Source organism: Erinaceus europaeus, chromosome 19 (genome assembly GCF_950295315.1).
Source record: "Erinaceus europaeus chromosome 19, mEriEur2.1, whole genome shotgun sequence".
In the NCBI taxonomy this organism is placed as follows: Eukaryota; Metazoa; Chordata; class Mammalia; order Eulipotyphla; family Erinaceidae; genus Erinaceus; species Erinaceus europaeus.
In genome coordinates this window covers 54,743,808-54,765,279 of record NC_080180.1, presented here as the reverse complement: position 1 = coordinate 54,765,279, position 21,472 = coordinate 54,743,808, and the positions used below count along the sequence as shown (strand labels likewise).

General features: G+C 47.1%; 1 protein-coding gene across 2 annotated transcripts in view; it reads right to left on the bottom strand.

Annotated features, from left to right (window-relative positions):
- The window catches only part of NR3C2 (nuclear receptor subfamily 3 group C member 2), a 335,429-nt gene that overhangs the window by 25,963 nt on the left and 287,994 nt on the right, over positions 1–21,472 (bottom strand). For both annotated transcript variants that reach the window (XM_060178985.1, XM_060178986.1), the window contains exons 5-7: positions 20,250–20,597; positions 19,063–19,207; positions 1,787–1,917 (exon numbers count right to left, since the gene is read on the bottom strand). In XM_060178985.1, coding sequence (XP_060034968.1) covers positions 1,787–1,917; positions 19,063–19,207; positions 20,250–20,597 — 624 coding nt within the window. The remainder of the gene's footprint in view (positions 1–1,786; positions 1,918–19,062; positions 19,208–20,249; positions 20,598–21,472) is intronic.

The following is a 21,472-nucleotide window of genomic DNA, read 5'->3' as shown; positions in this document are numbered from 1 at the left end:
CCCCACTGCTCTGCCTACGTTATGAAGTTTGCGCGCCCTCAACAGACACGGAATCTTCTGGTCCAGTCTACACTCCGTCCATCCTCCATCTCCTCCCCAACACTGATGCTTCTTGAAAAGTTCAATGAAAACATAAACAAGAACACAGAGCTGGACAGCTGCAACAACTCCCTTGGATGGCTTCCCTCTGTTGCCCAGCTCTGCCTGCCCTTTTCTGGCCCACTCACTCCTGACCGGAAAGCCCCTACCCTACGTGCTTTGCACCCAGCCTTTCCGCCACCCTAACGAAGCTCTCCATGGCCCTTGCCACATCCCTACAGCGGAAAAGCTCTCTTCTCTGAGCCCCACCAGCTCCAGCTCGACCTGGCAGAGGCTCCCTATCCTCAAGGTGCCCTGAGCCCCGACTCTCTTGCAGCCCGGAGTCCCCAAGGGCAGGCTCAGGCCCACTCCCTCCGCCACATCTGGTGGACAGTGAGTCAATACTTCAGGGCTGGGAGGTTGCAGGGAAAGGGGGGATGCTGTCACAGACCCTAAGCTTCAGACTCTGCAAGTAACTTAGTTCATCAAATATCGAAGTTGGGGACAGATGGTGGCGCACCTGGTTAAGAGCACACACTTGTAGCGCTCAAGGACTCAGGTTCAAGCCCCTGGTCCCCACCTGCACGGGGGGGGGGGGGTGGGGGGTGGGTGGGGGAGGGGAGCTTCACAAGAGGTGAAGTAAGGCTGCAGGAGTCTCTCTGTCTCCTTCCCTCTCTGTCCCCCCTCCCTTCTCAATTTCTCTCTCTCTCTCTACTCAATAATAAAAAATAACTAAATAAAAATAACTTCAAAAAAATACCGAGGCTGTTTATCCACCTGCTTGACTTAAAAAACATTTTTTTTTAGATTTTATTTATTTATTAATGAGAAAGACAGGAGTAGAGAGAGAGAGAGAACATGACATAACTCTGGTACGTGTGCTGCCAGGGAGTGAACTTGGGACCTCATGCTTGAGAGTCCAGTGCTTTATCTACTGCACCACCACCCAGGGCACAACTTTTCCTTATTTTAAAATATATATTCATCTATTTACTCCCTTTTGTTGTCCTTGTTGTTTTATTGTTATAGTTATTATTGATGTCATTGCTGTTGGATAGGAGAGGGAGAAATGGAGAGAGGAGGGGAAGACAGAGAGGGGGAGAGAAAGAAAGACACCTGCAGACCTGCTTCACTGCCTGTGAAGCGACTCCCCTGCAGGTGGGGAGCCGGGGGCTCGAACCGGGATCCTTACGCCTGTCCTTGCACCCTGCATCACATGCGCTTAACCCGCTGCACTACCACCTGACTCCCTTTTTTTTTTTTTTCCTCCTCCAGGGTTATTGCTGGGCTCAGTGCCTGCACCATGAATCCACCGCTCCTGGAGGCCATTTTTTCCCCCTTTGTTGCCCTTGTTGTAGCTTCGTTGTGGTTATTATTATTATTGCCCTTGTTGACGCAATTCGTTGTTGGATAGGACAGAGAGAAATGGAGAGAGGAGGGGAAGACAGAGAGGGGGAGAGAAAGATAGACACCTGCAGACCTGCTTCACCGCCTGTGAAGCGACTCCCCTGCAGGTGGGGAGCCGGGGGCTCGAACCGGGATCCTTACGCCGGTCCCTGCGCTTTGCGCCACATGCGCTTAACCCACTGCGCCACCGCCCGACCCCCCTTTTTTTTTAATGAACCAACCACCTAGCATTATACGTTGGCAACTCTCCTACAGGGAGGCCATCTGGTGATCGAGCACAGGTGGTGGCGAGCCTGCGTACCTGTGCTGAGCAGCAGCAAGACTTTCATGATGGAGTACTCTTCAAAGGTGAGCTGCAGGCGGACGAACTGGAGGCTGATCTGGTGCATCCCCTGGCAGAGCTCGTACATGGCCGACTGATGCATCTTCTCTCTGCGGGGAGAGAAGGGAGAGCACGTGAGCAGACAAGGCTCGAATTCCAGCCAGGCTGGCCACCCCTCAGACATCCAACCGGGTGAGTCAGATGTGGGACTTAAGGCGTTGCTCACGGTGACTGGGGGATGGGATGACCGTCGTCCAGCACTGCCTTGCTGGGGACTCGTAGGCTGTGAGTGTCAGGAGCTCTGGAAGCAACCCTTTGCCAAGTGTGCCATTATTTCATTTGATGTCAAAAGGGATAATGACTGGCTGTGGCTAGTGGGGCAGTGAGTTCACGCACAGTGCTCAGGCAGGCCGTGGGCTCAGCACAGTGGGGGCCAGCTGCACTGCTACCTGGGAGCTGTCTCATTTACAGGAGCGTATTATGAGCATCGCTCATGGCAGCACATTTACAGGAGGACCCAGGGGGCAGGGAGAGTCCCTGGCAGAGCATGTGCCCAGCACACATGGGGCCCTGCACTCGGCCACTGATACCATCATGGAGAACGGCAAACACGACCATGAGAGGAACTCCATGGAGGTGGGGTGGTCCTTTGAGAACACTATTTCACTCGCTCACAAAAGCAAGAAATGGGGCTGGGAGATGTCAGGCCTTGGGTGTGAAGTCAGACATTCCATTAAGAAATATATAAAAGGGAGCATTTGAGCAGAGCTGCCAATGTGTGGCCCCTGAGCTGACTCTGATACAGGCAGAAAGCCACCCGGCGGCTGAGTCACAGATACCCGCTTGTTTAAGTTTTCACCCATCGCCCACTTCTCGCCAGCAAACCCAAATGCTTCCCTGAGACAGAAGCACGGCACTGCTTCGTTTATTAGATGTTTTTTCTCACAGTGATGAATGTTCCAGAGGCCCTGGTTGCCTACCACTTTATGATAACCAGTATGGAACAAGTGAAGGGGGGGGTGGGGCGAACACTTGCCAAAGGAACAGAAGAGGTCAAGGTGGCTGGTCTCTGAGGCTGCCTGATGGCAGAAGGCTTCTGTAGGACCCGCACTGTGGCCCCTCCCCCAGGAAGCTCCTGGGGCCCCTCAACTGGCCATTCTCTCCACCCTGAGAAGCTATAAGCACAGAAGCCATATGGAGCAAAGAAGATTTTGCTCTGCATTATTACTGTCTTTGCTTTTCCATCATAAACTGGAAGCTCTACTTATTTAAGAAACTTTTTTTTTTTTGTCTTCCACCAGGGTCATCTTTGGGGCTCAGTGTCTGCATGATTCCACCATATCCAGAGGCCGTTTCCACGCAGAGGGCGAGAGATAAAGATAGACATACAGACAAGACAAAACTGCAGCACTGCTCAGCCACTCAGGAAGCTTCCCTCTGCAGGTGGGTCTGGGGCTTGAATCCAAGTCCTGTTAAGCTGTGCCTCCTCTACTGGGCGTTTGCAAATGCACACACGCAGCACACGCACACACTGACAGCAGGAGCCTATGGAGCTACCATCCAGAATCATGATGCAGACAAATGTTCAGATCCCTGCCACATTCCCTTCAGACTTTCACGTCAAACCCAGCAGAAGTCAGGCCCACTCTGTCTGCCACTGTGTCCCACTCATTCTCTTCATTCAAGCGCACCACATGCTTGGATGACCAGTTTCTTATTATATGCAGATTTCACTAGGCACCTGTGAAACACCCAGTGTCTCTGTTTTATTTATTACTTATTTATTTTTATTTTTTTGCCTCTGGGATTATCACTGGGACTCGCTGCCTGCACTGCGAAGCTATGGCTCCTGGAGGCCATTTTCCCCATTTTGTTGCCCTTGTCGCTAGTACTATTGTTGCCATTGCTGTTGTTGTTGTTGGATAGGACAGAGAGAAATGAAGAGAGGAGGGGAAGACGGGGGGGGGGGGAGAGAAAGACACTTGCAGACCTGCTTCACTGCCTGTGAAGCGACCCCCCCCCCCCCACAGGTGAGGAGCCGGGGGTTTCGAACAGGGATCCTTACATGGGTCCTTGTACTTTGCGCCACGTGCACTTAACCTGCTGCGCTACCACCCGGCCCCCGGTGTCTCTGTTTTATACAGATCTGAGATCTGCTGCACACGCCCTTTGCCAGCCCAGCCTTATCCAGTGTTGTGCTGGCGCGACACACCTGTTTCCATGCAGGTAACTAGCAGTGCAGCATCCTCACTGCTGCAAGTTTCCTTTGTCACAGTGAGTGTCAAATCCTTATCCTCTCCACTGAGGGGCATGCGGGCTGCTGTTCCTTTCCTGCCACTGCAGACAATGGCCCAGGAGGCCCCTGTGCAACTCTCAGAGACACAGCATGAAAGGGCAGGCAGATTACATTTACTGGTGCTTCTTCTCTCACGTTAAGCACTTTTCTCCCCAAGTATTTAGTTACCACTAGAGGTTCTTGGAATATTTGTCTCTTCGTATCATTACCCCTTTTTATTTAACTTTTCTCTCCTTCTATCACCAAGTATCATCTCTATTCCTAACAATCTTTTTTTTTTTTTGCCTTAAAAATGTCTGATATTCATGTTAACTGAGATAAGCCAGAAATAGAAGGATGAATATGGGATGATCTCACTCATAAGCAGAAGTTGAAAAACAAGATCAGAAGGGAAAACACTAAGCAGGACTTGGACTGGAGTTGGTGTATTGTAAAAGACTCTGGGGTGGGGGGGGGGAGGGTTCAGGTCCTGGAAACTGATTGCAGAGGACCTAGAGGGGGTTGAATTGTTATGTGGAAAGCTGGGAAATGTTACGCATGTACAAAATACTGTATATACTGTCAACTGCAAAACACTAATCCCCCAATAAACAAATTTAAAAAACATCTGATATTAATACAAAACACAAAGTAGAACTTGGACTGGGTTTGTACTGCACCAAAGCAAAGGACTGGGGGGGGGGGTGGTGGTGGTGGGTCTCAGGTCCGGGTGCAAGATTTCTGTTTACTTTCCCTTCTATTTGATCCAACTCTTTAATAATCTCCCTCTGCTCCACTACCAGACTTGGATCTGCATTCCATTTTTAAAAGATTGCTTTGATGAGTGAGAGTGAGAGCTCTACCAGAGGACTGCTGATGGGGCCAGGCATTGAACCTGGGCCCTTCAAGCCTCAGCCATAAAAGTCTGGTGTTCAACTGCTGGATATTTCTTCACCCCATATTCCATACTTACTGTTTAAGTAGTTGCGACATTAAAATACTTATTACATTATGGACTTGCATACTTTCAATTCTTAGTGAGAGCTTCTGACTTTATGACCCCCATTCCTTTCTTCATTTGCCTGATATCATCACTATGCCTAAGAATACTTTTAACATGTTCACAATTTCAGATAAAGAAATCTATGTACACATACATACACATACACGCACATACAGTTAGAGACAGAACCAGCGCATTATTCTGACACTGGTGATTAAATCCAGGACCTCACGCCTGCAAGTCTTCTGCTCTGCCTGCTGCGATGTCTTCCCTCTTTGAGAGGTTTGAATCTGGTTCCTCGGGATGTTACCCTGCACTAGGCCCCACAGGCTGTTCTGGCAGGTCCTGTCTTCTGGGTGACTCGGTGTCTAGGAGAAGGCGGCCTGCAGGCAGTTGTTGGCATTTGCAGCTCTTGGGGTTTGAGTGTCTGGCTCTTTCTGGCCCTGCTTTTATTCTCACTTCTCAGCTAATGTGCTGTTTCTGCAAGGCGTGTGCAGTTCCTAGCTGGACTCTGCACCTCATGGCTTCCTGCTTCCTTGCCATGTCCCTGGTAGGCGGGCGCGGTTGGGTGGGGCTTTACTGTCCTTGTCAACAGAAGGAGATGTCTGGCTTAGCACAGGGCTCCAGCTCCAGGCCCGGCCTTGCTGGAGTCCTGTCAGCTCCTTCTCCTGCTCCTGTTTGTATTCAGATACCCACCCACAAGGCATCTCTCTCCAAGTTACACTATTCTGCTTATGAATTTCCTGCCCTCACACTTTTCCCCCCTTTTCCCTTTTGAGCTTGGCTCTGTATTTGAGATGATTTTTTAGTGCAGAATTTGTGTGGATAGAGAGAAAAAGGCTTAGCTGACTCCCACCATTCTAAATGCTAATTAGACTGCAAGGCAAGAACTCGTGTCTGGTGAGCTTTTGTGAATGTGAAGGAGCAGGACAGAGGAACAGGAACGCCATGTGTCTATCTTGGCTCAAAAAATGCTTTCCGAGTGGCCAGGGTGATGGCTCAGGACTTGCTAGCTTGTGGTTCCCTGTTTAATCCTCAGCACTGTACTAACTCGGGCTCTGGCTCCTCTGCCCCCCCTACCCCCCCCCCCCCCCCGTGATACCAACACACATAAAATAGATACAGCTTGAAAAATATTTTTTATGAATAAATAAGAAAGAAAGAAAGAAAGAAAGAAAGAAAGAAAGAAAGAAAGAAAGAGGACAAAGGAAGACAACAAAGGAAGTCAGCGATCTGCATGATATGGGGAAGGGAAGGATAGCACTGGGAATATACAGAAAGCAAGGTGACTGACTAAAAGAAATGGACTTGGCCTTCGGAGCATTCCAGGGAAATTAAAATAAGAAACTCCACAGCCAGCCGCTCCACTTCTAGGTAAGGACCCGAAACATTCCACAACGTCTTTTGCAGAGGTGGATGTATCCACACTCACACAACAGCGTTATTGACAGGCCGAGAGTGAGACATCACCGCCATGCTCATGAAATGATGCAGGAGTGAGGAACAGAGTTCGACTCGCCTGTGTAAAGGTGGGTTTTGCCGCTGCAGCAATGCGGATGGACCCAGAGGGGGTTATGCCAAGGGAGAGAAAAATCAGATATGAAGAGACTGACAGGAGGGCTGGGAGAATATACTCTCTACCATGAGCAAGCACCTGGACTTGAGCCCCCGGCCACCACTCATTTCCCTTTCTGTTACACCCTATGTAAAATTAAAAATACAAACACTGCATAATTTCATTTGAATATTTTACACAAAGAAATAAAATCAATGAATGTAGCTAAAAAAAAAAATCCAGGGACTGGGTACAAGCTCAGCTGGTGTGAGGATCCGGGTCAAGACCCCCGACCCCATCTACAAATCTACATCAAACTCCATTGCTATTTTCTTTTCCTTTTTTTTTTTTTTTTTTTTTTGCCTCCATGGTTATTATCACTGGGGCTCAGTGCCTGCACTACGAATTCACTGCTCCTAGAGGCCATTTTTTTCTCATTTTGTTGCCCATTGTTGTATTTATTATTATTGTTGTCACTGCTGTTGGATAGGACAGAGAGAAATCGAGAGAGGAGAAGAAGACAGGGGGGGAAAGAAAGACAGACACCTGCGGACCTGCTTCACCGCTTGTGAAGCGACTCCCCTGTAGGTGGGGAGCCGGGGATTTGAACTGGGATCCTTATGTTGGTCCTTGCACTTTGCACCACGTGCACTTAACCCGCTGCACCACCACCCAGCCCCCTCCACTGCTATTTTCTCTGTGTGGAACTGAACTCTCTAAACCAAGAGTACCACGCACTCAATATAGCCTGACTTTCAAGAAAACAGGCCATGTCACACACACATTTCACATCACCTCATTTTGTACACTTAGATTACATGCACAGAAATGTCCATCCCAACAAGGTGAAACGAGGACGACCTTTTTTTTGGTATGTCTCTGGCACTGACTTTGCAGTATGACTTCACAGAAATACTCTTTGGCTACGTGCTTTATTCATTTTATAGTCTTGCCTCGTTTTGAGTAGAATCGTGTGAAAGTGTATGAATCACCTTAGGAAAGAGATGAACTTGGCGTAATGCAAACTTCTGGTGTCGGTAGCCGGGCACTGGCTCGCCAAGACTGAAGGCAGAGTCCAGGAGCCGCCATTCAGGCATCTGGAGGTTCATTTGGGGCAACTCATCTGGGATATGGCAGCTCTAAGCTACACAAATCCCGTAATACAACTTATGCCCCGCTCCGACAGTACTTGCTAAGCCTCAAGCTTTAAGACATTCCAGGCTACAGGCACCTGCAGCGCTCAGGAGCTGGAAGTTGTGGCCCAAACATCTCCTGTCTACCGAGTGAGTATGTAAGCCAGGTGCCTTCGCCTCCCAGTCTGGGAAACCATGTGCTGGCGGGAGCAGCCCACACGGCGGCTCCAGGCTCCAGGCTCCAGCAAGCTCCATTCTCCCCGCCCCCCGCCCGCCCCGCGCTGAACTCGGCAAGGGCTCCACAGAGTGGACAGTTTCTGGGTAGCCCTGGCATTTCCACCTCGACGGTCTCCAGAATGTTGTCAGAGTGGCACTGAGCCAGGTGGCTGGAGCATGAGACAGAGAAGTCTCCCAGACAGTAATATTAAATAAGCAGCCACGCTCCCCAAATATTTTTATTTTATTTTATATTGACATTACTTAACATGTGTCTTCAAAGCTTACTGTCCCAAGAGCTCCATCTTTGGAACTGGTCACTAAGAATTACTCTTCTTTCTTTCTCTTTCTCTTTTTCTTCTCTTTCCTTCCTTCCTCTCTTTCTCCCTCCCTTCCTCCTTCCTTTCTTGGACAGGGGGCTTGGATATTCCCAATTCCACTACCCAGAAAATCCTTTCAGGCTATCTTTCTTTTCCTTAACTTGGGGGGTGGGGGGTGGAGAGGGAGAGAAAGGCCACTCCACTACCCTTTCAGACCCTCTGTGCTTATCCGCGGAGCTCCCAGTTGCCGCTGAACTTGAACTTAAGACTTTGAGCACAGTTTAATCGAGGCTCTACCAGGTGATGTGTCACCCAGCTCTGACTTTCACTTTTTGTCATTCATCTTTAGAAAAAGACTCATGGCACTGGGGAGGTTGCCCAGTGGTGGAGCACAGGACTTGCTTGCCAGAGCTCCAGGGTTCACTCCCTGGGCATACCATATGCTCTCTTACTCTCATTAAAAACAAAACAAACAGACATTACACTAAATGAAACAAGTCATCAAGTACTATATATACACAGCTAAGGGGTACCGACTGCAGCTAAACTCAGAAACAAAAGGAAGAATGGCTGTTACCAGGACCTTGGGACTTGAACAACACTACATATTACCTGACATTATTGGACTTCACAATTAAAAGTGGGTAGGATGGCAATTTTTATGTCATGGATATTTTGCCATAGTTAAAAATTTTAACAGAAAGAATCTTTGTAATTCATGGCCTAACCTGCAGTGCTTTCTTTGACATAGATTAAAAAAGAGAGAGAGAGACTCGTGTTTACTAATACAAGCTCTCCGAAAATTTTCAGCTTTTTCATTCCTTTTTAAAAATTTATAATAAATAAAACCTACTGGATTTCACAGCCTTTGAGTTGCTTTTCTAGTACAGAGATCTCCAAAACAAGATGAAGCCAGCTTTGCTCTCCTCCGTGCTGCCGTTTGCTTTTGTGTGCCTTGATGGGATTTTAGTCTTATGGTGTCAAAGCTTTTACTGAAGGCTGTGATAAATGCTTTTTGAGAGTGGGAAGAGTAAACATTCTTTAAGAAGTCCACAATTTGAAGCAGTCACTCAGAGACAGTCCTTCAAGGACCTTTCTATTGTAGTACTGGGACCCTGAGGGGGAGGGAAGACAGAGATATCTTTATTATTCCCTTCTTTCTCTCGAGAATCTACACTTAACAATTACAATCCTTTCACAATGACTGATTTTATAAATGCCAAAGCACAGGAGACTCTTAACTCCTCTACCTACGAGAGCCTAAGAAAAGGACACTGATAGCTGTTGACTTGGGCCCTTCTGTAACACTGCATCCAACTCAACCTCTGTCACCTGAACACCTCCAGGTGGGTAAGACACGACTTCCTTCCATAAAGGAACCACCAAAAGAGACCTCCAAAATAGTTCACATAAGTCTCTGGATTAAACAACGGGTGACGCTCATCCCTTTGATAGTCTGTGTCCTTATCCAAGTGATACAGTTCCACAGAGAAAAGTAAATCCACTGGATTTCACTGCCTTTCACTTGTGTTTTAAATACGGAGATCTATAAAACAAAGCAAATCTAGGCACATTTGGGGGCCCAAGCTCCTTGGAGTCTCAAGAGGTCCCTGAAATCTGAAGAACAGACCTCTTCACAAGCGAGCCTGCTGACACACTCTCATGCCCATAAAATGCCCGTAGGTGTGTACGTGCCTTAGACGGGTGTGCAGCTGCATGAGTCAGTCTAACCACGGACAGCTAAATAACAGGACTCACACACACACGGTCACTGATGATCGCCAGACATTGTGTCTGATACTACAAATAGCACCATTATGCTGGAATAAATTTAACATCTCGCTACATGGTCACTGTGACAGATGGCCCCTGTCTCAAGCTTGCTGTTTTCCTTAGAAATAAATAAATAAAACATCATGCAGAAACAGGGTTTTTTTTTTTGTGTGTGTGTGTGTTTTTCTTTGAAATCTTAATCAGAGGAAACGTCCTCAAATTGGACATTTAAATGATTGCAGCGTGTGGTTCTTTGCTTCTACTTCATCTTCTACTAGGTTTTCCCTTAACGGACACACCAGATAACATGTGTAGGAGGGTCTTTGCTGGTTGCAGGTTTGATATCTGTTCCTTTTGACCGTACATCGTTTGTGCACAGCCAGGGCAGAGCGCAGCCTCTGGGGTCTTGAAACCATGGAGGATGTCTGTGGCTTGTTTTTCAAGATCATGTGCCAGAGAGTGGCTCCTGTCTGGCCTCTGTGCTGTGACACTCCTCTTTCCTTATTACATGCTCAATCCTAGTCAGAGCTAGAAAGCTCAGGAAGCATTTGGTTTGCCACCTTTTCAAAGAACTGCCCTCGGATCTAAGGATCACAAGTCCCACTGGCTTTGCAGATGTTACACAGACCAAAGTAATATGTGACAATCTGAAAATCTAGAAGGGGCCTAACAGTTACATGGTGACCATAGTTTCCCCACGAATTCAAAGTTGAGTTCATTCTAAAGCACACTTTTGTGGTTTTGCTTTTTATATATTTTTAAAATGGCGGCACCATTTGGGTAGAAGGCCACATGATTTCAGGGGAGGAAAGGACACACACCTCCATAACTCACTACGAAAATGCACATTTTAGTGAGAGTTAAATTGGGGGTAACGACAATAACTCACATTACAAATGTGTCTGGGCATGACCAAACTGGGCTGAATGTCCTCGTGCCAGTTCCAATTCATCAAGCTAAGGAAAGTGGTTTCTAAGCCACTTTTCCTGGAGCCTCCGATTGTCCATGTGGGACACATCTGCATCTGAGATATGTGACTGTGTTTCTCCCACAAAAAATGAGCGGGGACACAATCAAATGCAAAGTACAAAGGAAGGAATAGCAGTTCAATGTCAGTGACTTCTACAGACAGAGGCACTTTGGTCAGTGACAAGTCTTCCACTACAGGGACACAGAGACCAGCCTGGGCATTCACAGGATGTTTTCAGACCTGGACACCTGAATGCTTCTGCTGTTTCACTGTCAGACACAGACCAGAGCACCATCCCACCACTGTTTGCATTCAATGCTGGGATTCATACCCAGGGCCTCATGCACACAAACCACGTGCTCCACCACTGAACCACCTTTCCAGCTTTGTGGGGAAAGAAATGTTGGTTAGAATGCACATTTTGCTCCAGAAGCATAGTCTCTGCTCCAAAGAGAGAAGCAGGATTTAGCCTTTCAGTAGACTAGATGGCAGCGACTTACTTATTCCACTGGGGTGGAGGGAGAAAAAGAAAGTAAGAACGTGTCTCTGGAAGTGGCATTCTAGGATCTGGATCTCGGTCTGGGAGCCTGCACACTAAACTGCTACATTAAAGTTAAAGGCCCCAGCAGGATGCCTGGACCCGTAAGAGCACTTAACGAGTGTAGGCCACATTAACACCTACCACCACAACCAACCGCTGTGCCCACAGGAAATAAAGGAAAGTACAAGATCCTCCGATCAAACTCAGGCTCACTCTGGAAGGCTATCAGTGCATATCTTAAATTTCTAGAAATGTAATGGTAGGCAGGCCACAGATGGTTTCTGAGGAGACAGACAACCTTCAGAGAGCTACTGCCATTGCTTTAAGCAGGGACATCTGGGGTTTATACTTAAAGGCATTGCTTAACTTCAATCAATCAACGGCCTTCATTTCCCTTTCTTATTAAGATGGTGCTCTAACAAGCTGAGAGTCTAATTTGACAGCCTGGGAGTTTCAAGAATGTGAGCAGCATTCAGGGCGGGATTTAGAAGTCTTGCTCCATGACTGCTTGGGTCAAAGGGGAGAGTAACCACTTGCCCCTGGTGCCGTAAGGAATTAGTGTTCATCTGCAACGTGGAGAGGCCTGTTCTTCCCGGATGGAGAACCACACAGAGCCTTGCTTTGTAAAGGGCCTTTGCTTTAGTTCAACCGTTCGTGCTGCTGAGTTCTGGAGGCCAGCTTGGGGGGGGGGGGCTCTCACCTGCAAAGGGGACTGCAGTGCAGTGTGAGCACGTGAGGGTTTGAACTTGAGCACCCGAGAATGACAGTGCTCACTTGACTCCTACCTGGAGAGCTGGAGAGTCTGGCTCATCTGGGGGAACAAGCCAACCTGGCAGACACTGCTGTCACAGCCAGGATTCGCTTCACAATTCAAGTTGGGCCTCACAAACATTTTGGGGCACCATACTGTGAGAGGAAGGCTGATTCTTTGGTTAAGTAAGATGAGAAAATCACTTATCTAAGAAAACCACAGTGTTCGATTAATTAGCTCGAGATTAGTGACGTGCCCTTTCTTATTACTGATTCTGAACAGCTGTCACAAAGCAGTGACACTGTGAACAGGGTCCGGGACACTGTCAACAACCCTATCATTCACGACAGAGTGAAGCCAGCCTGGTGCCACCAGGCCACTGCATGGCAGTGGTGAGAACCTGACACCTGCCCCACACTCCTGGGAGAGGACACGGACTCACTGCCTATTCAGGGGGAGCTGGGGGACCTTAGATGTCTGCCCCCCCTGGGAAAAATCCCTTGTCACTTGTTACAGGAGCTGTGGAGTGAGCACAGCTGACATTTCCTGACCTTCACTTCTCCTTTGAAATTCTGTGAACTTATGAACTTCCTCTAATCAGGACCCAGCGGCCATGACCCATGACGTGTCTCTTGAAAAACACACAAATGATCCTTTGGGTCTCTGTCCACAGCTCAGAAGCCATGGGAATTAAGGCCAATACTTCAAAGGTGGCAGGTCCCTGGGAGTCCTGAGCAGGAAGCCCCCAACTCCTTTGTCAAGTTCTATGCTAGGTATCCTGGTAAATAAATGGGAGGTGGGTATGGTATCCCCTCCCTCACTGAACCACCAGCACCGGGGGTGGGGTGGATATGGAAGCCAGTTGGCATCAGTGTTTTTCTGACAACAAACAAAAACAAAAAACAGGCAAAAGGGGGGGAAAAAAACCCCAATAAAACTCAGAAAGGCAAAGTCACTCTTCTACCAAGTACCATCTAAAACAGAAATTTTGATGAAGATTTTAAGGCCAAGGCTGGGGAGTTTGTCAGAAAAAAAGCTCTGGTTCCAGAAAGAGGAGACACAAAGGTGACACTGGAGGTGAAGGACTAGCTGCCATCAACCTCACCTCCAAGGAGATCAAAGTCTACACACGGATTTCAGTGTTTGTGCAGGGGAAGTGACATTTTAATGAGTGTGGTTATCTGGTGATACTGTCTGATTCTGGAAGAGAGAGAGGAGACTAGAGCTAGAATAGAGAAATATGAAAAAGTGAGAGTAAGCTAAGGGCAGTGGAGGGGGAAGGAGGAGGAAACATAATGAGGGGGAAAGAGGAAAAAAAAAGGACAAGTCATAGCCTTCTGCTCTGAAGGGTGAGCCCTTCTTTCTTCAGGTCCTTCATTCAAGAATTGTAGAGCTCCCCCACCCCCGACCCTTTCCCTGGTGCTGCAAACCTCCTGCCGGAATAAATCTAACATCTTGTGACATGGTCAGTGTACAGACAGCGCTTGCTATTTTTCCCCATTATATATAAATTATATATTTTACATGTGTTATATAACGTGTACATGTATTTCTTTACTTTTTTTTTTTTTTTCTGCCGGGGGAGAAGGGGAGGAGAGGAGAGACAAAGAGACCTGGCCCTGCTCAGCTCTGGCTTGTCATGGTGCTGGGGATGGAACCTGGGACTTCAGAGCCTCAGACATGAAAGTCATTTGCATAATCATTATGCAATCTCCCCAGCCATTTGAAGAGTTTCTTTCAAGCCTGTAATTTTCCTAAAACAAATACAACCTCCACAAACATACTCCACAGATCCATGTCGCCAGGACACCTTTCCAGTCCTGGCCCACTCTTCCAACCTTTTGGAAAAAGTTACTTCCCATGAAACATTTACACTTGTCACATTCACACTTATCAAGTATGTCATGGATTTTCTGCAGCTAAATGCACTGGTAAATCAATATTTGAAATTCAGGGGAAGAAAAAGGGGGGATTGGGGTGGGGAGAAGCCACCCCTGACTCTGACAGTAAGGGGAGTCAGGGAAGAGGAAGCAGTGTGCGGGTGCAGCCTCAGGAACAGAGAGGGACTTGGGGAAGGGGAAGCTTAATGCAGCTACACAGTTTACACAGAGCAGCAGCAGGAAACAAGGCTGAAACAGCTTTTCTTTCTTTCTTTTTTTTTTCTTCCAAATTAATTAGTTCATCAAGCATTCCCCCATGGCAGTGTGCTGGGGGCTGGCACAGCAGAGGTGAAACACGTGTTTAGGCTCCTGCTTGCTTGGGGACTCAAGAGTAGGAAGCCAACTTTGAAAAAAGCTAACCTGTGAATGGGATGGGGTGGAGGGCCCCTGCTAGGGCTAGTGGGTGGGGAGGTCCTGTCTGTGCTGAGACAAGAAGGGGAGAAAGAGCCATCCTCCTCCGCAGAGTCAAAGGCAAGAATCAAGGCCGGAGGGAAGGCTGGGGGTGGACGCAGGCACCAGAAGAGTTCCCTGTGGCTAACCAGAAGGCTGGGGGAGCCTTTGCAAAAAGGCATTGAACCCCACGCAGCTGAGCCCTGCCCCTGGGCGGACGCAGGTCGCATGGCTCCTCTTTCTGTGCAGCCCCAGGGAATGAGTTTGTCCTGGCCAATGCTCTAGGGATGGGCAAGCTCTGGGTCCCAGCAGAGGGCATTTCCTCACTGGGTCTATGGCCTCTGCTCTCACCACCATCCCACCCGCCTCCTGCCAGCTGTGAGCGCCATGGTTTACTCAGCTGTGCCTGGCACAGCACCTGAGGTGCTGCAGCTGCTCAAGTACTCTCTGCTGAGTGAAAGAACAGATGGGTACCAGGTACCACTTCCCTCAGGCTTCCAAAGTGGGTCAAAAGGAGGCGGGGCTTGTGGGGGCGGAGCTTGCGGGGTCAAGGAAGAATTAGAGTCTGCTTGCCACCCACAGAAATAACCAGCGCAGGGCAGTGACCAAAGGCTCAGAACTACAGAAACTGAGAGCTCACCCAAAGCTTTGTCCTGGGCTACTGTTTGAAACAATGTAAACATACTTTCAAAGACACTTTTAATTCCAAAAGCACTGACCAAGACTTAAAGTCTCACTGAACCTTCATTTCAGAAATTAAAATGAGAAAAAAGATAATAATTTGGAGAAATTTCATTACTGGCTTAAATGGGAATTTTAATATGTGTACTGAGTTGATAAGAAATTTGAATAGTTGCAGCGATCTGTAGCAATATATGATAAGCTGTTTCAAGGTAAAATTGAATAATTAATCATTTAATACTTATTTGAAAAGTTTTGAGTCTGTAATAAGAAAAGTTCTATTATTTAAAGCATGAGCTCATATCTTTGCCCTAATGTTTAATAAGAAGCCAGAGTGCTTTCCTGAATCATTCCTTTTCTCCTCACCTTCCACCAGCCCAAGGATAAGATCTTGAGGAGCTCTCAGATCCATTTCAGAGTTGGGACAAACACAGATGACTATCAATATCATTGTTTTAAATAGAGAAGGCCCTCAAATAGCACTGTTTTGTTCAGTGCCACTTCATTACAGCGACGGGGGAGAATCCCAGCCTAGGATGAACGAAATGGTATTAGTGTAAGACCCACATTCCTTCTGGGCCATTCCACCTGGTCGCAGTTCTCAGGGGGTCAGGAAACAGCTCCGCCCTCATGCCTTGCCACGCGTGAGGCCCTGGGTTTGACTCCAGGTACCACATGGGAGCACGGTGGGCGGCAGCAAATGGGCTTGTATGCATAGTGGAGCGCTGTTTTGGTCTCTCCCCTCATCCTAAGTATAAAGAATAAAGAGCCGGGGAAGCTGATGGGCAAGTACATCCAGGAACCCGGCGTCTCACCTGCAGAAGCTCTAATACCTGCATCTGACCTCTAAGGTGATTCAGCCTTCTCACACTTAGAGGCACTAGACAGTACTTTAGCACTATGCTTGGGGATCATTTTAAATCATGACGCCAGCAGCAAAAAAGCACATAAGTGCAAAAATATATATATGGCAATGAACAGTCTTTGAAAGGATGCTTGTTCTCAGGATGAGAGCTGCAATCAGAAGACAGAGGCTCGCGGCCGCTTTGCCAAGGTCTGCCCACGACTTGAAGATCACAAGAGGGGAGCAACTGGTGGGCTCAGCGACAGACCTGCAATCAGTGAGGATGGATTTTGCCACAGACTGTGGGTGAGCACAGTGTCCCTGTGAGGCAGGCTGACATGTGCCCCAAGATGGACAGATCCTGAAGACAGCGCGTTAAGTGAATGTGCCAGACGCCACAGGGCACGTGTTTTATGATGCTGCTTACATGAAATATCTGAGGCCGGGCGGTGGCACATCTGGGTGAGCACATGTCACATGAAATATTTAGGGACATTCATAGAGAAGACATTATTGGGCAAGGGAGAATGTAAAGTTATGATGAACAGTTTTTCTTTTTTCGATACTAGGGTTATCACTAGGGCTTGGTGCCTATACAATTCTACTGTTTCCAGGGGCATTTTTTATTTGATAGAGGGGGAGAGAGAGTGAGAAGAAGAAAGAGAAAAATAGGAGGAGGAGGGGGGGGGAGGAGGAGGAGGGGGAGGAGGAGGAGGAAGAGGAGGAGGAAGGGAGACACCGGAAGTACTGCTCTACTGCTTCTGAAGCTTCACCCCTGCAGGTAGGGTCCGGGGGCTTGAACGCCCGCTGTCCTGTATGGTAGCATGTGAGGTCTGCCAGCTGAGCCACCACCTGGTCACTCAGTGGGCTCTGAATTCCTGTCTGGGAGGATCAAAGGGTCCTGGAGGTGGCTCGTCACCATGTCTGCAAACTCACAAAAAATGTGAGTGTAACTAAAGCCACTGATCTGGATCATTAAAATGATTAGAACGGAACCGTTTACGTTGCATGTGCTTTGTGCTATGATTCACTAAATGTAATAAACAATATTAAATGGACCATGTTACTCTTCTGTTAAGATGAAATCCAATGCAGACACAGTAGTATATCCCTGTCTACCCAGCTCCTTAATACGTTTTTTTTAAGATAAAAAAATGTTATCTGGGGAGTCGGGCTGTAGCGCAGCGGGTTAAGCGCAGGTGGTGCAAAGCACAAGGACCGGCGTAAGGATCCCGGTTCGAACCCCGGCTCCCCACCTACAGGGGAGTCGCTTCACAGGCGGTGAAGCAGGTCTGCAGGTGTCTATCTTTATCTCCTCCTCTCTGTCTTCCCCTTCTGTCTCCATTTATCTCTGTCCTATCCAACAACAACAACAACAATAATAACTACAACAATAAAACAACAAGGGCAACAAAAGGGAATAAATAAATAAAATAAATATTTTAAAAAAATGTTATCTTTATTTACTAGATAGAGACAGCCAGAATCAAGAGGGAAGGAGGTGAGAGAGGAGAGAGACAGAGAGACACCTACAGCTCTGTTTCACCACTTGCAAAGTTTTCCACCTGCAGGTGGGGACTGGGGGCTCAAACACGAGTCCTTCCACATTGTAACATGTGCTCAACCAGGTGCGCCGCCACCCAGTCCCAATAAGGTTGGTTTTTGTTGTTGTTGTTTTTTGTTTAATTTTGGTGTACAGACCATATTTTAAAACAGCCTTACTATTAGTTAATACTAACTTACTTCTGAGGAAAACAAGTGCATTGAAGTGTGTGTGTGTGTGTGTGTGTGTGTGTGTGTGTGTTATTGGGCCTTGCTTCATGCTTTGAGTGAAAATTTACTCATTACTGGAACTGTGTATTTGGACTAATTGCCAAAGGAAGGGTCACTTCGCACTCCATCAGCTCATGCTCCTAATTCATCTCTGGAATGAAACGGTCTCAGAGACATGCCCTACCCTGGGCGATGTGGCGCTTGTGGGAAGTGACGACTGGTACAGTGTGGGCATCCTGGCACAAAGGGCTTTCTCTCCATCTGCTGCTATGCCTTTCTTTCTTTTACCTCCCATCTATTTCTCAATGGCTCCTTCCCTTAGCTGAAAACCCCTATTTTCTTATCTCTAGAGAGAGCCACCTGTTCAGAGTATGGCTGTGGTGACAATCATAATTCACTAGCTCATTTTTATTTCAAGTATCTTGACCCAACAGTCACAAAGTGCAGGGTGCTACCATGGAATGCATGCAGAGCTGAGATGGGAATGTAGCGTGGGGAGGGGCACATGGGCACAGGCAAATGGTCCATCACTTCTCTGATCTTTTAAAAGGCATCATGCAACTAAAATACATTTTCCTATGGAATAACACCTTGACTTATTTTATGGGTGTAAAGAGGGGCGATCACGGTTGTCATAAAGACACATAGAGCAGATGCCTCTGGCTAACAAAACAACCATTATATGAATTCTAGAGAAAACGGACACTTACACACCCACATTCATATTTCCTAGAAATCAGATGATCTTCCCAACTGGAACAGATACCCAAAGAGACTATCTTTTATTAATTGTAACTTCACACCAGTCAAGTTTTTGAAGCCAGCTGGATCATCTATCTTTTGGGACAGTTATCACATATTACAATGTGAGATTTATATATATGGACTTATATATACTCAGAAATATGCATGATAAATTTGTGAGAAGTGACTTCTAAGTTCTCAGATGTTAGATTTTTTTTTTTTACTCTTTAAAATTGCTAGCTATCAGTGAATCCTTTCACAAATGTATATCTGTTTAGCATTCATTAAAAAGCATAACAAATAACTCTGGCATTTATTTTCTGAAGGCTAATTAATAGGTACTTACTCATTAAAGACTAGGTCTGGCGCAAAATAGAGAAATTGGCTGTTCGTATGTTTGTACGATCTCCAGCTCAAGGCAAATGATGATAGACACATCCAAGAATACTGGATTAGCGTAATTTGGTCCTCAAGAGGCAAGTTTTTAAATCCTGAAGAACAGAACAATTAATTACAGACACACACTTAGCATTCAAGTACATTCCAGGAAGAAGCTTCTTAAGTCAGCACTGAACAGCCAGCCACCTTCCTCAGACTCTCATCAATTCACAGTCATTTACGGGCCATGCACCGTGGGTCTGGCCCTGCCCATCACATCATTCCAATTTCACCCCAAATTCTCAAATTCAATGAGGGAGAAGAGCCATGACCAATACAACTAGCCGCATCCTACTCACAACTGATCACATTAACATACTGGGTAACCTAACTACTGTTAACACCTGCGATGATGGCAGGAGATAGTCCATGCATAGGTTGAAACAGTGGCCCTTGCTCTCCAGTGGGCTGGGATGATACCAGATTTCTACAGCGTTTTGATGCAGAATAAACAGCCTTGACAGCTGGCCTCCCCCTTTCTTGGGCCTCAAGTCCCTCTAGTGTCCCTTCTGTTTTCCTCTAGACTGGCATCTGAACCTTCTTCCCTTAGCAGTGGGTGTCACCTCCATGGATAACTAACAGAACTGCTTCAGAGCACTGAATGTGAGATTGATGCTAAGAGATGTTTCTATACATTACTAGGGGCCTCGTTAAATAAAAATCCTACTGTAGAAAAAATAACTAGAAGTTTCCAGGACAATTTAAAGGTGGCCTTCCAGAATTTTGTGCACTTTGCTGGCTGAGCCATGGCTTGCTGGGCCTACGCTTAGATTGACGTGCTTCCAGCTGCTGGCTGTGGACTCACTCTGTGCTTCCACAAACAGCGTGTATGTTTTCCTTATTAGAATGTCAGGTCGTCATCTCCCACACCCACAACCACCATTCAAAATGGGTAATTACTGTAACAGTGGAACTGACTCAATCCTAACTTCTCTCAGCTCTCTTTTACAGAGGTGATGAATCCGGTATCTTTTTAAAAATATGCCATGTCAGGATCTGACAGACAGTCCCAAGGGTGCTGGGGGTAGGGTGCTAAGCACCACCCTGTCTAGGTCTAGGTCAGGATGCAGGCTGTGCAAGGAGAGGATGTCTCACCTGGAAGTACCTTTGCCCACTTCACCACCTGGATCATCTGCTTGCCCGCCAGGCGGTTCAGAGTGGAAAGTAGGTTTTCAGCAGTGTCTGGTTTTGTGCTGTCATAGCCTGCATACACGATTTCCGGTTCGATGTTTTCCAGAATCATAGCAGGGGACGGAGTAAGTGCTCGGGAGATGGCTGAGAGCTGAGGGACCAGGGCTGTGTTGACCGAGGGCTCCTTCGCTGGGGCAATGTACGTGGTCCCTTCCTCGGGACTCTGGGGGGGCGGTGGGGGAGGGGGCTGCTGCTGCTGGGATGGCTCCTCATGAACCCCTTTCAACTTGCCCAACTTCTTGGACTTTCGGGCTGTGACAAAAAAAAAAAAAGACAACAAGGGTCAATGCAGATTAAGTGTGAGATGAATTACAATCTCATAGACTTCGATTGTTTCTTTCTAATGAAGTCTAATTGCACATTCTAATGAAGTCTTTTTATCTATAAATCAAACAGTGCTTTATTATTACAATACCTTTATAGAGGACGCATGAGAGCCACACAACAGCTTCTGAATGAACCATTATAATCCTCTCTCTCTCTTTCTCTGCGCCACCAGGTTTATCAGTGGGGCTTACGTGGCTCCACTATTTCCGGCAGCCATCTTTCTTTCCTCCCTCTTGTTTTGATAGTGGGAGGCAGAGAGAGAGAGAGAGATAAAAAGGAGAGATACCTGCAGCACTGCTCCACTGCTTGTGAAGTTTCCTCTCTGCAGGTAGGGACTGGAGACTTGAATCAGCATTCTCACACATGGTTAATTTAATATCTGTGCTCTACTGAGTGAGTCACCACCTGACCCCACAAATGTAAATATTTAAGTTGTATCAATACATCGACGGGAAAAAAATTACTGACTTTCCTAGACCTAATATGTCACTGATCAGTTTTTGATCATTTTAAACTTGTTAATGTTATGCATACGGCATGACTTATCCTCTGTCTTATTACATTGATAGGAAAAGTATCTTATCAACCAGCAGGCATTGTCCCTTATGGAAATTAATCAACTTAAGTATTTTTTAACATTTTTTTTAAAAATCAGAACACTGCTCAGCTCTGTCCTATGGTGGGACTAAGGACTGAACCTGGGCCTTCAAACCCCAGGACTGTTGAGTAAGCCATGGTGTTCTCCTACACAATCCCCACCACCCCAGGCCTTAATTGAGTAATTCACAAGTAGCTACTGC